This window comes from Anabrus simplex, chromosome 1, assembly GCF_040414725.1.
Source record: "Anabrus simplex isolate iqAnaSimp1 chromosome 1, ASM4041472v1, whole genome shotgun sequence".
NCBI classification, from domain to species: Eukaryota; Metazoa; Arthropoda; class Insecta; order Orthoptera; family Tettigoniidae; genus Anabrus; species Anabrus simplex.
The window spans coordinates 1,575,919,906-1,575,938,040 of record NC_090265.1 but is presented as its reverse complement, the minus strand read 5'-3'; the positions used below and the strand labels follow the sequence as shown (position 1 = coordinate 1,575,938,040).

Below are 18,135 nucleotides of genomic sequence, written 5' to 3'. Positions count from 1 at the left end.
AAATGGAGTGTTACTGCTGTGGAATCTATGACATCTCACTTGGTGGTTTCTGTGTGACAGGAACTTGGCTTTAATTAGAATGTTGTGCCATTTGTTAAGAAAACTCGCATACAGAATTGCTAATAAAACACAGTAATTTATGCCAATGAATTATCCACCATTCCAGCATGTGTGGTAGAGTATGCCTTAAAAAGAGAAAGAACCTGTCGAAGTCTTGCAGAAGTGAGACAACTCAGGAGCCTCTCGAGAAGGCTATGTGTTTTGTTTTTTTTTTGCTAGGGGCTTTACGTCGCACCGACACAGATAGGTCTTATGGCGACGATGGGATAGGAAAAGCCTAGGAGTTGGAAGGAAGTGGCCGTGGCCTTAATTAAGGTACAGCCCCAGCATTTGCCTGGTGTGAAAATGGGAAACCACGGAAAACCATTTTCAGGGCTGCCGATAGTGGGATTCGAACCTACTATCTCCCGGATGCAAGCTCACAGCCGCGCGCCTCTACGCGCACGGCCAACTCGCCCGGTGTGTGTGTATTTTGGGTAATGCAGTATCCAGAGAGCGATAACAGGCTGTAACATCTCAGGCAATTGTACAAGCTGGGAAATGGTTTGATCTTCCAGTCACAAGGAAATAGCATGCAAGTGGGAAGAAAGTAAGTAGGAGGTCAGACCTACCCTAGTCAACCCATGCGGCAGATAGCAGAATCTGTCATTTCATCTGAGCCTGAGCCTTCAATTTATGGCAGATGGAAAAAATCTGCATCTTATGCTTGTAATTTATTGAATGTAATATTTTTAGAGCACATTTACGTCTACCAATTGTCATGACTGTGAGAGTACCATAAAATGAGGTGATTAACACATTCATGCCCATCATCTGATCAGGCTATTTAAATGGCTGGCCCAGCTATTCCAGCTGTTAGTGGCACAGCAAATAACAAGTTATTTTCATGATAAGTTCTAAACTAAACAAGATATGGAAACAAAACTTTGCACATACCTTAAAAAAGTCCTTTAGTATCTCTGAAAGGTGTGGTACCTAATGTTACACCTTCAGGTACTGTGCATTCTGTCCAGGAGAATGTTCTTTAGTGTTATCACTGTCGCTTTCACTTAGTTCAGGAATTAGTTCATCACCTGAGTCTTCACTAAATAGGATGTCTGCAATTTTGTCAACATTAACATTGTTCCTAAGTGCCTTGGTTACACTTCATTATGTGACTATACACATATCACAAACCAACTATGCAGCTAGCTTGGCCAGCACTAGCCTTCATTCAGAAATGGAATAAAAAATGCATTGGAAGGGAAAATCTCCAAGGCCATGTGGTTTCTGGTGAGCAGAAGCAGGTAGAAGCATGCATAAGGGTATTACCGTCATCTCTGTCACACGTATTTGTGACAAAAATAAACCACAGTTGCACAGGAACGGCTACAATTCTAGGTTGCGCTTATCTGGGCTAACTCGGATACAGTCCAGAGCATGGACATGCGCTATAGGCAGTAACATGGATACGGGCGTGAATGTGTTAAGAACTAATATTTGGTTTAATAATCCACCGAATCAATACACTTGAAAGGGATCATTAAATCAAATATTAGTTTTTAATTAAGCTGTATCAAAAGAGACCTATATAATGTTTTTAAGTTTCAAAAATGGGGTGATTCCGATCAGGTGGTGTGAAACTGATCATTTATGCATTTTTCAACAACAGGAAATGTTGGTGCAGCACCATAACAACATTTCCATAGATGATCACTGTTTTGAGTTTTAGACCAACTGGTCTATAATAATGGTAAGTTGTAGTGCACAGTACCAACAACTGTCATTGACAACAGATATTTGTTATGTGTGCCACACTTGTGAAGTAAAGAAAACAATCAGATAACGTATGTTGCTGACAAGTAGATCAGTTCCTTTTTTCTTTCTTTTTTTAAAATTTGCTTTACATCACACCAACACTGATAGGTCTTGTAGTGGTGATGGGGTAGGAAAAGCATAGGAGTGGGAAGGAAGTGACCATGGCCTTAAATTAAAAGTACCTCAATTACAGAATTGTTAAGTTACATCATGGAGAAATATCATGTGAACTCCGTGACCATTTACGGATTGTTAGTGGGTGCAAGAGGTACCATACTGGGGATGATGGCCGAATTGTGGAAGAGGTTTTCCCTCAAGGAAAGCTACCTACCCACGATTGCCGAGGCGGCTGTGCATGAGTCTGTGCTTCTTTCAAGGAACCATTTATATTAAAAAACATAAAAGTGTACAATACTGTGTCTTATGACAAACCCGTTGAGGGTCAGTTTCCTAAATAAAGGATTATACTAGGTGAATCAAACATAAACCAGAAATATTTTTTTACAATTTTATTGAATCCACCAACAAATACACAACAAGCACCTCATTTTTCTACATAGTGTCCCGAATTGGGCATACATATTTGCCACCAAATTGGCCACTTTTTTATGCCATCCTAGAACAAAATAAGAATGTGTGTGCAGCCAGTTGCACATGTACTCCTCTACCACTGCATCATCATGAAATCGCTTTCCTCTCAGTTTTTCTTTCAGTGGTCGAAATAGTAGTAGTCACAAGGTGACAAGTTTGGACTGTAAGCAGGGTGTTCTAGAGGTGTCCAATGCATTTCCTCCAGCTTTTCCCATGTTACAACAGCAATGTGTGGCCTTGCATTGTCATGAAGAAGAACATCTCGAATAGGTTGCCGGCGATGTTTGTTGCGATATGGAGCTTTTGTCTCGACCAAAAGACGGTAATAATAGGCTATATTCACTGTCCTTCATTCATGCAAGAAATCCACAAGCAAAAGGCGTGTTTTAGCCTTGACTGGGCCAGCTGCACCTCGTTCCCGCCACTCCATGCTTGCTTGTTTTGACTCTAGGGTGTAATGATGAACCCCAGAAGTCACAATGCGATGTAAAAAAATCATATCCTTCCTCCTCATAGCAATTCAGATGCCTCTAACAAACATCCTAGCAGAATTTCTTTTTGTTCTTGGGTGAGGAGACGAGGAACCCACAAAGTAGACAATTTCCAAAGGTCAAGTTCATCATTGATGATGGCTTGAACCCTTCCAAATCTTATTCCTATGAATGAAGTGATTTCAGAGATGTTTATGCTCCCATCTTCTTCAATAAGGTCATGTATAGCAAGAATGTTGTCTGCAGTGATGCTTGTCCGTGTTCATCTTTGGTGGGGTTCATTTTCCACTTCTTCCCTTCCTGCCAAAAATTGTTTGTGCCATTCATACACTTGGGTCTTTGAAATAGTTATCTCCCTGAACTGGTCCCGGAGCCTTCTCAAAATTTCCGAAGCTTTGGTGCCTTCTTTTGCCAGAAACTTGATGATGCGCTGTGCAACGGAAGTGTGTACCTCTTGTTTGCTCATGGCGTACTGAAGCAAGCAGTCGCTCTGTGGTGTCTCATGCATGAAGACTCCTACTCCAGACATCCCCACCAACATCTTCTCAAAGACCCACCCATTTCTGTTCACTACCGGAGCCACTAATTTTAAATTCCACTTTATATTTGATGCACCTAGTATATATCTTTACTCCCCTATGAACATTTTAAATATTCATTTGCATGTCCATAGTTAACCCTATTTTGACACTATCCATATTTTATTGTAATATTGCAATTCTGGAGGTTAAATCTGATAATGCAAATTTATAAGAAGGTTCTGGGATGAACCCAAAAATCAATATCTTAGCACAATATTTTGAACAATTTATGCTTTTTCCACCTCAGGCACATGTTCATTTTCCAGAAAGACAAAGTAAACATTACTATCAACAAATTCCTTTTTCAAAAATGTCTCTTCATATATATCACTTTCAACGCTGACAATAAAATATCTAACACTCATTTTTGTAGGGAATTTTATGATGGGGAGATCATTTACTTTTAATGCTGCTTCTTCATATTCATTTGCCTCATGCTTCTTTACATCATGGTTAGTAATGTGGAGGTAGAAGGCATGGAGGGATACAGATATTTAATGCTATGTTGTTGTTGTTGTTTGAATCATCAGTCCATAGACTGGTTTGATGTAGCCCTCCATGCTATCCTATCCTGTGCTAACCTTTTCATTTCTACGTAACTATTGCATCCTACATCTGCTCTAATCTGCTTGTCATATTCATACCTTGGTCTACCTCTACCGTTCTTACCACCTACACTTCCTTCAAAAACCAACTGAACAAGTCCTGGGTGTCTTAAGATGTGTCCCATCATTCTATCTTTTCTTCTCATCAAATTTAGCCAAATCGGTCTCCTCTCACCAATTTGATTCAGCATCTCTTCATTTGTAATCCGATCTATCTATCTCACCTTCAGCATTCTTCTGTAACACCACATTTCTAAAGCTTCTATTCTCTTTCTTTCTGAGCTAGTTATCGTCCATGTTTCACTCCCATACAATGCCACGCTCCACACGAAAGTCTTCAAAAACATCTTTCCAATTCCTATATCAATGTTTGAAGTCAGCAAATATATTTTCTTAAGAAAGCTCTTCCTTCCTTGTGCTAGTCTGCATTTTATGTCCACTTTATTTCTGCCATCGTTAGTTATTTTACTACCCAGGTAACAATATTCATCTACTTCCTTTGGACTTCATTTGCTAATCTAATATTTCCTGCATCACCTGCCTTCGTTCGACTGCACTCCATTACATTTGTTTTTGACTTATTTTCATCTTGTTCTCCTTACCGAAGACTTCATCCATACCATTCGGCAGCTTCTCGAGATCTTCTGCAGTCTCAGATAAAATAACAATATCATCAGCAAATCTCAAGGTTTTGATTTCCTCTCCTTGGATTGTGATTCCTTTTCCAAATTCCTCTTTGATTTGCTTTACTCCCTGTTCTATGTAAACACTGAAAAGGAGGGGGACAAACTGCTGCCTTGCCTCACTCCTTTCTGGATTAGTGCTTCTTTTTCAAAGCCCTCGATTCTTAGCACTGCAGACTGATTTTTATACAGATTGTAGACAATTCTTCGTTCTCGGTATTTGATCCCAATTGCCTTCAGAATCTTAAATAGCTTGCTCCAAACAACATTATCGAATGCCTTTTCTAGATCTACGAATACCATGTATGTGGGCCTGTCCTTCTTGATTCGATCCTCTAAGATCAGACGTAAAGTCAGGATTGCTTCATGTGTTCCTACATTTCTTCTGAAGCCAAATTGATCTTCTCCCAACTCAGCCTCAACTTGTTTTTCCATTCTTCTGTAAATAATACATGTTAAAATTTTGCAGGCATGAGATACTAAACTAATGGTGTGGTAGTTTTCACACCTGTCAGAACCGGCTTTCTTGGGAATAGGTATAACAACATTCTACTGAAAATCAGATGGCACTTCTCCTATCTTACACTCTAAATGGCATAACCTTGCCATGCTGGTTTCTCCTAAGGCAGTCAGTAATTCAGAGAGAATGCCATCAATTTCAGGTGCCTTGTTCCTATTTAGGTTGCTCACAGCTCTGTCAAACTCTGACCTCAAAATTGGGTCGCCCATTTCATCAGCATCAACAGCCTCTTGTTCCAGAACCAAATTATCTACATCTTTACCTTGATACAACTGTTGGATATGTTCCTGCCATCTTTCTACTTTGTCTTCTTTCCCTAGAAGTGGCTTTCCATCTGAGCTCTTGATATTCATACACCTAGATTTCCTTTCTCCAAAGGTTTCCTTGATTTTCCTGTATGCAGCATCTACCTTTCCCAGGACCATACAACCTTCGACATCCTTGCACTTCTCCTTCAGCCATTCTTCCTTAGCTACCTTGCACTTTCTATCTACTTCATTCTTTAATCGCCTGTATTCTCTTCTGCCCTCTTCATTTCTAGCATTCTTGTATTTTCTTCGTTCATCAATCAGGTCTAGTATCTCCTGAGTTATCCACTGTTTCTTCGTTGATCTTTTCTTCTTTCCTAACATTTCTTCAGCAGCCCTACTGACTTCATTTTTCATGACTATCCACTCTTCCTCTATTTTGCTTTTCGTTTAGTCCTTGTGCAACTTGTTCCTTGAAACAATCCCTCACACTCTTTCCTTTCAACTTGTCTAGATCCCATCTTTTTGCATTCTTTCCTTTCTTCAATTTCTTCAACTTCAGATGGCATTTCATGACCAACAAGTTGTGGTCAGAGTCCACGTCTGCTCCTGGGAAAGTTCTGCAATCCAACACCTGGTTTCTGAATCTCTGCCTAATCATAATGAAGTCTATTTGATACCTTCCAGTGTCTCCAGTTCTTGTCCACATATACAGCCGTCATTTTTGGTGTTTGAACCAAGTATTGGCAAGGACTAAATTATGATCAGTGCAGAATTCAACCAGCCGACTTCCTCTTTAGTTCCTTTGTCCCAATCCGAATTCTCCTACTGTATTGCCTTCTCTTCCTTGGCTTACCACTGCATTCCAGTCTCCTATCACAATTAGATTCTCGTCACCTTTTACATATTGTATTAAATCTTCTATCTCCTCATATATTCTTTCAATTTCCTCATCATCCGCTGAACTAGTAGGCATATAGACCTGCACTATTGTGGTGGACATTGGTTTGGTGTCTATCTTTATGACAATAATTCTTTCTCTATGCTGGTTGTAGTAGCTTACTTACTGTCCTGTTTTCTTATTCATTATTAAACCAACTCCTGCATTTCCTCTGTTTGATTTTGTGTTGATAATTCGGTAGTCGCCTGACCAAAAATCCTGTTCTTCCTGCCAACATACTTCACTTATACCAATTACATCTAAATTTAGTCTATCCATCTCGCTTTTCAGATTCTCTTACCTACCACAACGATTCAAACTTCTAACATTCCACGCTCCGACTCGCAGAATGTCAGTATCCATCTTCCTGATGATGCTATAATGGCATAAATGATTATGATATTGAGTAAATCATCCTTAATGTTGACAGTGTATTCTTGTTTACTACTTAGGAACTTGTATGATTTAGATTTGTTTGGGGATCATTCATAATTCAAATGTTTTGTATAGTAGTACTGTTAGATTTAAGTGTATTATACTATGTTTATGAGTTAACACTGTTATAAAATTTGATAGTGTTATAAATATTTAACATATTAAAAAAAACTCAAAATAGTGATCAGATTCACACATTGGTAGATTGATTCCACTCTTAAATGCAAAATAAGTTAGTGGTCAGACATTTACTTTTAAATAATAATTGAAAATATGAACAAAATATACATTAACTTGAGGATTTAACATCATATAGTGAAAATGTTCAATTTACATTGTGAGTTAACTGCAATGAATGGAATTTTGTTTAAATTACAAGTATTTGATTGGACTCACCCCAGTTTATGGTATTCCACAGAAGACCCAGAAAATAAAATGAAATAAAATATTTGTTCCTGGTGTGTCAGTTTTGAAAGCAGAAATACACTGGGCATGATACATCATTTGAGTGTGAGATATTTCAAGGGAGTCAAGCATCAGCTAGTAACTCTTCTACTTTGCAGGTTGCATTTGTAGCTTAGACCACATTCTCTTCTGCATTCCAATTTTTACGACTTAGTTATAAATTTACAGCTGAATACAAAGATTTTTATGAAAAACATAACAATGGACAATTCAAAGAATTGCACTCAACTTTATTGAAAGGTAAATAACATTGTTTTGTTTTTTGAAGTGTTCTTAAAATGGGTTTTGTTCTATTTGGTTTTGTTTTGCAAAACAGCAGTTATATTAATATTAACATAGAGGACTCAATATATGGTGCCCTGAAGGCAAGTAATTCTAAAAAAAATGTTTTGCATGTGATAAGACAGATGAAAAAATGAATGCGATACTGTGCTTCAAGGGAGAAATGTGTTTACATGATGCTGTCATTCATACATGCATACAGAGAGTGAAGCACTCTTCACTTAGATATGAGACGAGTTATGAGATTTTTGAAATTTTGGCTGTGGGTCTCGAAACTCTTGAGTAGGAAGAATTCCCATCTCTAAAGTGTGGCCATTCAGAACTGGATGAACCATTTTGATAGACCATTATTTAATTTATTTAATAGCGCAGAAATGTGCATTAAAAATACATTCATCTTTTGCATATTCTAGTAAAGATTTTGTTCTCTTGTTGCACTTGCTGAAATGATAGCGATCGCAATGTTTCTCACACAACATACACACACAATGTAGAGACGGTTCATGAAAGCCTGGTCGCCGGCATAGACAATGGTGAAACCCATGTACCGCCAGCCTATTCAAAGCACTTCTTATGTCATTATTTGGACTGAGATTTACATTCATTTCTTTCTTCTGTATATGTATATTTTATTGAGTTAATTTCATGTCCTCTTCAGGCTATCTTGATTAAGTTGCTTTTGTTGTTGCAGATACTTTAAGCTGAGTGCTACAATCTTGGTTGTGATGGTGGTAGGCTCTTCGCTACTGACCGGATACACCTCCTACATTTACCATTATATTCCTACGTAAGTTCTGCAACATTTTAATTTGTTATATAATTGGCTTTCAACAGAGGTAGCCCTAAGGACTCAATATCCTCATCTAATTTTTATAATATGGTAATGATGGGTATATTACCTAAATATGATAAATTAAGTGCAAAGGTCAGTGTCAAGTTACTTGTGTGTTAACACTCAGCTAGTTGCTTTACGTCGCACCGACACAGATAGGTCTTATGGCGACGATGGAACAGGGAAGGGCTAGGAGTGGGAAGGAAGCAGCCATGGCCTTAATTAACACGTTTAGTACCTGCTTCTGAGCGGGACACTTGAATGCCTGGACCAGCCATTTTCATGCCCGGCCCTCTTGACATGCATCACTTAATACAATCTACAATTACTCCTAAACTATAAATGTTGGAAAAATGATACTTTGTGCTTACCTCTAGTAAATATTTAGGGTGTGATATCTGGTGTCACAGGTTTCAAAATACGTCTAATTTTATACAGCCAATCTCTATTTTCGGCATAATGATTACTGTCACCGAAGTGAAGAAATGAAAGAATATGAAGGAAGCGTGTTCAGAACATTGTATTAGAAAATATCGGAGTATGAAAAACAGGGTCTTCGGTCCAGTACATTTTTATATCAGGATTTTGGACTGTTTCCACGACTGCATGATCGATTTCTTTGTGAAAGGCCGGGGCACCGCGCTTCTCACTTGACTCGCGTATAGATTGGTCAGCTCACACACATACTGATAAAATTCGTCATTCATGAAAATACTCACGTAAGTCAAAATATCCTGCTTATTTTCTATTTGAACGTTTATAGCTGAATTCTCTGTAAATGGTGGAACGGGTGGGCAATAACTAGGATGATATGCATCAGGCACTTCACTTTTCTCTATAGGCCTATCGGATTCGGGAATCGGAATTTCCTCGTCACTCTCACTTTCACTATCTGAGTATTTCAGGAATAAGTTCATCACCAGAATCATTGTGAACAATATCTAATAATTAATCTTCCGTAAGAAATTTTGTTTTATAAGCCATTATACTACACTCGGCAAGAACGACACGCACTGCATTGGAACCTCAAGTACCGTCTTGACGTGCGAGGAAGTGCTGAGATATTCCCGCTAAAACAGCTAAGATAAACATGAGCCCACTCAACGCGAAGGTTATCTCAAAAAGGTAAACCAACTTCCTGCTACAACCAGTAACGCTGACTAAGGTGTAAGACTGCATAGATGACGAATATAAACAGCATTGCTTCACGCGGAACATAAAACGTCTTACGCCGTCCACGGCCTGCAGCATAGGAGCAAGCTTAAACGTCTTACGCCATCCACGGTCCGCAATGAGTTAAGGTACAGCCCCAGCATTTGCCTGGTGTGAAATTGGGAAACCATGGAAAACCATTTTCAGGGCTGCCGACAGTGGGGTTTGAACCTACTATCTTCCGAATACTGGATACTGGCCGCACTTAAGTGACTGCAGCTATCGAGCTCGGTGTTAACACTCAGATGGTGAAATAAAATCTGACATGACTGCTTGAGAACACTAGTGACAAAGTCACCTCTGATGTTCACAAGTAGTCTATAGATGTGGTGAAACTTCCTAAAGTACTTTATATTGCCGAATGTGAAATGTACCTTCTTAACTTGCTATCAGCTTATGAACACATAATTGTATTAGGGAACTTAAACACTAATTTACTGATGAAGACATATGACACTAAGAAATTAGAAGACCTTTTTTCTCATGTGGCATGACTATTCTTCCTCTAATCCTACGAATCATGTATATACTGCTAACAACATTTCCGACACCTCAATAGATCTCAAAGTGGATAACAGTCCTCAGAAAGTGGTTACTCATGGACAAATTTCAGTAGCCACCATGTCCACTTATTATTTCTCACTCACTTTGCATTCCAAAATATATAACATGCAGAAATATGAGTCAATGAATGAATATGAATTTCCCATGCAATGACATCTTAAATCTGAAAGACACTGACACAAAAAGAGGTAAGTTTAATTTAATTCCATAATACATTGCCTATAAAACAGTCTGACTCCTTGGCTGAATGGTCAGCATTGAGGCCTTAGGCTCAGAGGGTCCTGGGTTCGATTCCCGGTCGGGATAGGGATTTTAATTACACATACACATTATCATTATAGACTGTTATGCCTTTCAGCATTCAGTCTGCAAGCCTCTGTGAATTTACTAAATGTTGCCACAATCCTCAATTTGCAACTAGTCTTGTGGCCTCATTTAGTTCTATACCTCTTATCTTTAAATTGTTAGAAACTGAGTCTAACCATCATCGTCTTGGTCTACCTCTACTTCTCTTACCCTCAAAACAGAGTCCATTATTCTCCTAGGTAACCTATCCTCCTCCACACATGACCCCACCACCACAACCGGTTCATGCGTACAGCTTCATCCATCGAGTTCATTCCCAAATTAGCCTTTATCTCCTCATTCCGAGTACCCTCCTGCCATTGTTCTCACCTGTTTGTACCAGCAATCATTCTTGCTACTTTCATGTCTGTTACTTCTAACTTATGAATAACATATCCTGAGTCCACCCAGCTTTCGCTCCCGTAAAGCAAAGTTAGTCTGAAAACAGACCGATATAATGATGGTTTCGTCTGGGAGCTGATTTCCTTCTTACAGAATACTGTTGATCGCAACTGCGAGCTCACTGTGTTAGCTTTACGACACCTTGATTCAATCTCACTTACTCTATTACGAATTCAATCAATCAGTCACTACTGATCTGCATTTAGGGCAGTCGCCCAGGTGGCAGATTCCCTATCTGTTGTTTTCCTAGCCTTTTCTTAAATGATTGCAAAGAAATTGGAAATTTATTGAACATCCCCTTGGTAAGTTATTCCAATCCCTAACTACCCTTCCTATAAACAAATATTTGCCCCAATTTGTCCTCTTGAATTCCAAATTTATCTTCATATTGTGATCTTTCCTACTTTTAAAGATGCCATCCAAAATTATTCGTCTACTGATGTCCTCCCACGCCATCTCTCCACCGACAGCTTGGAAGATACCACTCATTGGAATAATAACAGTAAGTTATTTGTTAAATAGACCATCTAATCAATACAAAGTCTAGTCTATGGATGATTTACATAGATCTGTTAACTAATAGTGGTACATGTTTTGCGTTGTATGAAGGCATCATCAGCCATTGTCTTAACCTTAGACTGAAAATAAGCATCATCTAATTAACATGTAATAATGAAATGAATTTTTAAAATCTTGAAAAGATTTGAAGTAAAATAACATTAAAAATATACAATGTGATGAGTTACAATGGTGGAAGTATTAACAAAATTAATATTAGAAGGCTGCTATAATAAGTACAATGGATAAAACAACAGACTGTTATACAACAAGTAATAAGATTACTATAAAAATAAAGTTGATTGTCCAGCGGTTACAATTAGATGATGGTGGAAAATCATATATATTCAAAATAAAGAAGAGAGAATAAAAGTCGAAGGTTGGTCGAGAGATCTGAAATTAATCATAATCAGGGAGATAAAAAAAACGAAAGTCAAAGGCATATGGTGAAGTTGCAGAACACATGGAAGATATGAAGTGTAGAATAAAAGTTGAAGAACAGTTTTAAATTGGATCTCTATGGACCATCTAAATTTGAAGCAATGCTCAAATGTTGCAAAAATGTGAGTTTGTTGATATTCTAGTTGAAAAGGCATATACCAGTGGAATCTGTAAAAGGAAACAAGAAACGTAGAGTTAATTGTGTGAAAAGATATTTTAAAATTATTGAAGTAGAATCGTGTACACTTACCATTTGACAATGACGAAGATAACTTGTAACGTTATGAGTTAGAAGTATTTGCAACAATAGACTTCTTACTACGTGTGTTATAGCTGAAGGTTTGTGTTGGAGGGGGATCTGTTTGCGGTGACGTAACTATTGGCTTATTTGTAGTACTTGGAGGGGGGCTGCTATTAGTGGAAGGGAAGGAGGAGAGTGTATTACCGCACGTGTTATATCGGTGTAAGGCCATTTATGTGATTTCCCCAATGAAAATCTTTCCTTATATTTATACCTAGGTATTTACAATGATCCCCAAAGGGAACTTTCACCCCATCAACGCAGTAATTAAAACTGAGAGGACTTTTTCTATTTGTGAAACTCACAACCTGACTTTTATCCCCGTTTATCATCATACCATTGCCTATTGTCTATCTCACAACATTATTGAGGTCATTTTGCAGTTGCTCACAATCTTGTAACTTATTTATTACTCTGTACAGAATAACATCATATGCGAAAAGCCTTATCTCTGATTCCACTTCTTTACACATATCATTGATATATATAAGAAAACATAAAGGTCCAATAATACTGCCTTGTTTTGCAATTCCCTAAATAAATTCAGTCTGCAACCAAACCACGTTTTATGTTCTTTTGATATCACCAACATGTATACTAATATCCCTATCAATAATACCTTAACATCATAAAAAACAATCTGTTGAAACATAGTACACTGAGTAAAATTGAAATTGATGAGTGGTTAAAATTACTTAATTTCGTTTTAGACAACAACTACTTTACCTTTAATAAGAAAATTTATAAACAGGAAGGTCTAGCGATGGGAGACCCGTTATCTGGAATACTAGCCAATATATACTTAGATAATCTCGTAAGATTATTAATAACATTAACGGACTCTGTCTTTGGCATCGCTATGTTGACGATACCATAGCTATTATTGATAAACAAATCAACAACAGCGATAACACACTATCATTTCTCAACAACTTAGATAATAATATTAAATTCACTAAAGAAGATGAGTTCAATAGCTCTTTGAACTTCTTAGACATCAAAATCACATGAGTATCGAACAAATTCAACTTCCAAATATACAGAAAAACCACCTTTTCTCCAACAACCATAAAAAATGATTCTTTACATTCCAACTTGCATAAAAAAGCCATTTATCACAGTTTAATATATAGAGCATTAAAGATCCCTATGTCCTCTATTAATGTAAAGAAAGAATTACTATTCATTACGGAAATAGCTAAATTCATTGGATTTAACACAGACATGATTGATAAAATCATTAATAAAACCAAACTAAAACTAGCTACAAATTTAACTCCATTGAAACCCGTCAAACCAAAATACGCTAAATTCACGTTCACTAACCATAGTATTTATCCGATAACCAATTCATTAATGAAGCACGGAGTAAAAATAGTCTACACAATAAAAAACACTAATCGTAATTTATTCTTTAATCACAACTCTATTAACATCACAGACAATAGTTACTCTGGATCAGGAATATACAGATTGAAATGCTCTACATGTAATTTTTCTTATGTTGGCCAAACTGGCCGCAGCTTCTCCACCAAATACGCCGAGCATTACAATGCTCAAAGACACAATAAATTCTCTTCAATGGCCAACCACATGAGGGACACAGGGTATAAATTCACCACAATAGAACAAGACCTCCATATCCTCAAAAGAGTCGATAAAAGTAAACTTATGACAGAATATGAAAATTTATTCATTTTCCTCGATCAGCATTTTAATAAAGATAAGAACCTAAATGACACTATTGATTAAAAAAGCCCCTTGTATGAACAGATTCTTATTCTATTACGAGAATCAACTCCCCTCACCAATATATTCTTAAAAATCTTCAACCTCACATCAGTTAGCATTCCCACCTCCTCTACAGCTAATACACTCCCCTCCCTTCCCCTCACCACTAGTACCTCTAATTCAAATGCAACCAATAAACCCATAGCCACACCCACTGTAACATCGCTCCCTCCAATGGCCTTACACCGATATAACACGCGCAGTAATACACTCTCCTCCTTCCCTTCCACTAATAGCAGCCCCCCTCCAAGTACTACAAACAAGCCAATAGTTACGTCACCGCAAACAGATCCCCCTCCAACGCAAACCTTCAGCTATAACACACGTAGTAAGAAGTCTACTGTTGCAAATACTTATAACTCATAACATTACAAGTTCAATCAATCAATACTGATCTGCATTCAGGGCAGTCGCCCAGGTGGCAGATTCCCTATTTGTTGTTTTCCTAGCCTTTTCCTAAATGATTTCAAAGAAATTGGAAATTTATTGAACATCTCTCTTGGTAAGTTATTCCAATCCCTAACTCCCCTTCCTATAAATGAATATTTGCCCCAGTTTGTCCTCTTGAATTCCAACTTTATCTTCATATTGTGATCTTTCCTACTTTTATAAACGCCATTCAAACTTATTCGTCTACTAATGTCATTCCACGCCATCTCTCCGCTGACAGCCCGGAACATACCACTTAGTCGAGCAGCTCTTCTTCTTTCTCTCAATTCTTCCCAACCCAAACATTGCAACATTTTTGTAACGCTACTCTTTTGTCGGAAATCGCCCAGAACAAATCGAGCTGCTTTTCTTTGGATTTTTCCAGTTCTTGAATCAGGTAATCCTGGTGAGGGTCCCATACACTGGAACCATACTCTAGCTGGGGTCTTACCATAGAATTATATGCCCTCTCCTTTACATCCTTTATCTTCGTCATTGTCAAATGGTAAGTGGACATGATTCTACTTCAATAATTTTAAAATATCTTTTCACACAATTAACTCTACGTTTCTTGTTTCCTTTTACAGATTCCACTGGTATATGCCTTTTCAACTAGAATATCAACAAACTCACATTTTTGCAACATTTGAGCATTGCTTCAAATTTAGATGGTCCATAGAGATCTAATTTAAAACTGTTCTTCAACTTCTATTCTACACTTCATATCTTCCATGTGTTCTACAACTTCACCATATGCCTTTGACTTTCGTTTTTTTATCTCCCTGATTATGATTAATTTTAAATCTCTCGACCAACCTTCGACTTTTATTCTCTCTTCTTTATTTTGAATATATACGATTTTAAACCATCATCTAATTGTAACCGCTGGACAATCAACTTTATTTTTATAGCAATCTTATTACTTGTTGTATAAGAGTCTGTTGTTTTATCCATTGTACTTATTATAGCAGCCTTCTAATATTAATTTTGTTAATACTTCCACCATTGTAACTCATCACATTGTATATTTTTAATGTTACTTTACTTCAAATCTTTTCAAGATTTTAAAAATTCATTTCATTATTACATGTTAATTAGATGATGCTTATTTTCAGTCTAAGGTTAAGACAATGGCTGATGATGCCTTCATACAAGGCGAAACATGTACCACTATTAGTTAACAGATCTATGTAAATCATCCATAGACTAGACTTTGTATTGATTAGGTGGTCTATTTAACAAATAACTTACTGTTATTATTCCAATCAAATATCATCAATACGGACCAAAAATGTTATTTATTACATGTAACATACCACTCAGTCGAGCAGCTCATCTCCTTTCTCCCAAGTCTTCCCAGCCCAAACTTTGCAACATTTTTGTAAAGCTACTCTTTTGTCGGAAATCGCCCAGAACAAATCAAGCTGCTTTTCTTTGGATTTTTTCCATTTCCTGAATCAAGTAATCCTGGTAAGGGTCCCATACACTGGAACCATACTCAAGTTGAGGTCTCACCAGAGACAAATATGCTCTCTCCTTTACATCCTTACTACAACCCCTAAATACTCTCATAACCATGTGCAGAGATCTGTACCCTTTATTTACAATCATATTTATGTGATTTCCCCAATGAAAATCTTTCCTTATATTTATACCTAGGTATTTACAATGATCCCCAAAGGGAACTTTCACCCCATCAACACAGTAATTAAAACTGAGAGGACTTTTTCTGTTTGTGAAACTCACAACCTGACTTTTATCCCCGTTTATCACCATACCATTGCCTACTGTCCATCTCACAACATTATTGAGGTCATTTTGCAGTTGCTCACAATCTTGTAACTTATTTATTACTCTGTACAGAATAACATCATATGTGAAAAGCCTTATCTCTGATTCCACTTCTTTACACATATCATTGATATATATAAGAAAACATAAAGGTCCAATAATACTGCCTTGAGTAATTCCCCTCTTAATTTTTACAGGGACAGATAAAGCTTCACCTACTCTAATTCTCTGAGTTCTATTTTCTAGAAACAGAGCCACCCATTCAGTCACTCTTTCGTCAAGTCCAATTGCACTCATTTTTGCCAGTAGTCTCCCATGATCTACCCTATCAAATGCCTTAGATAAGTCAATCACAATACAGTCCAATTGACCTTCTGAATCCAGGATATCTGCTATATCTTGCTGGAATCCTACAAGTTGGGCTTCAGTGGAATAACCTTTCCTAAACCCAAACTGCCTTCTGTCAAACCATTTATTAATTTTGCAAACATGTCTTATATAATCAGAAAGAATGCTTTCCCAAAGCTTGCATACAATGCATGTCAAACTGACTGGCCTGTAATTTTCAGCTTTATGTCTATCACGCTTTCCTTTATATACAGGGGCTACTCTCCATTCATTTGGTAAAGTTCCTTCATGCAAACAAAAATCAAACAAGTACTTCAGATATCGTACTATATCCCAACCCATTGTCTTTAGTATATCCCCCGAAACCTTATCAATTTCAGCTGCTTTTCTAGTTTTCAACTTTTGTATCTTACTGTAAATGTCATTGCTGTCATAGGTAAATGTTAATACTTCTTTAGTATTAGTCACCTCCTCTACCTGGATATTATCCTTGTAACCAACAATCTTTACATACTGCTGACTGAATACTTCTGCCTTTTGAACATCCTCGCATACACACTCCCCTTGTTCATTAATTATTCCTGGAATGTCCTTCTTGGTACCTGTTTCTGCCTTAAAGTACCTATACATACTCTTTCATTTTTCACTAAAATTAGTGTGGCTACCAATTATGCTTGCCATCATGTTATCCTTAGCTGACTTCTTTGCTAGATTCAATTTCCTAGTAAGTTCCTTCAATTTCTCCTTGCTTCCACAGCCATTTCTAACTCTATTTCTTTCCAACCTGCACCTCCTTCTTAGTCTCTTTACTTCCCTGTTATAATATAGTGGATCTTTACCATTCCTTACCACCTTTAAAGGTACAAACCTATTTTTACATTCCTCAACAATTGCTTTAAACCCATCCCAGATTCTGTTTACATTTTTATTTACCGTTTTCCACCGATCATAGTTGCTTATTAGAAACTCCCTCATTACCATAAAAACAGCTTCGTGATCACTAATACCATCTATTACTTCGGTTTCTGTATAGAGCTCATCTGGTTTTACCAGCACCACATCCAGAATATTCTTCCCTCTAGTTGGTTCCATCACTTTCTGAATCAGGTGCCCTTCCCATATTAACTTATTTGCCATTTGTTGGTCATGCTTCTTGTCGTCCGCATTACCTTCCCAATTGACATTTGGTAAATTGAGATCACCTGCTACGATCACGTTCCTTTCCTTATCGTTTCCCACATAGCTGATTATCTTATCAAATAATTATGAATCAGCATCTGCACTATCCTTTCCTGGTCTGTAAACTCCGAAGACTTCAAGTTGCCTATTATCTTTAGAAATGAGCCTTACCCCTAGAATTTTGTGCTTGTCATCTTTAACTTTTTCGTAGCTTACAAATTCTTCTTTCACGAGAATAAATACT

The 18,135-nt window shown here is 37.4% G+C and overlaps 1 protein-coding gene across 2 annotated transcripts in view; it reads left to right on the top strand.

The window, feature by feature from the left end:
• The window catches only part of LOC136858548 (nose resistant to fluoxetine protein 6), a 233,412-nt gene that overhangs the window by 164,252 nt on the left and 51,025 nt on the right, over nt 1-18,135 (top strand). For both annotated transcript variants that reach the window (XM_067138166.2, XM_067138168.2), the window contains one exon: nt 8,390-8,485. In XM_067138166.2, the coding sequence (XP_066994267.2) occupies nt 8,390-8,485 (96 nt within the window). The remainder of the gene's footprint in view (nt 1-8,389; nt 8,486-18,135) is intronic.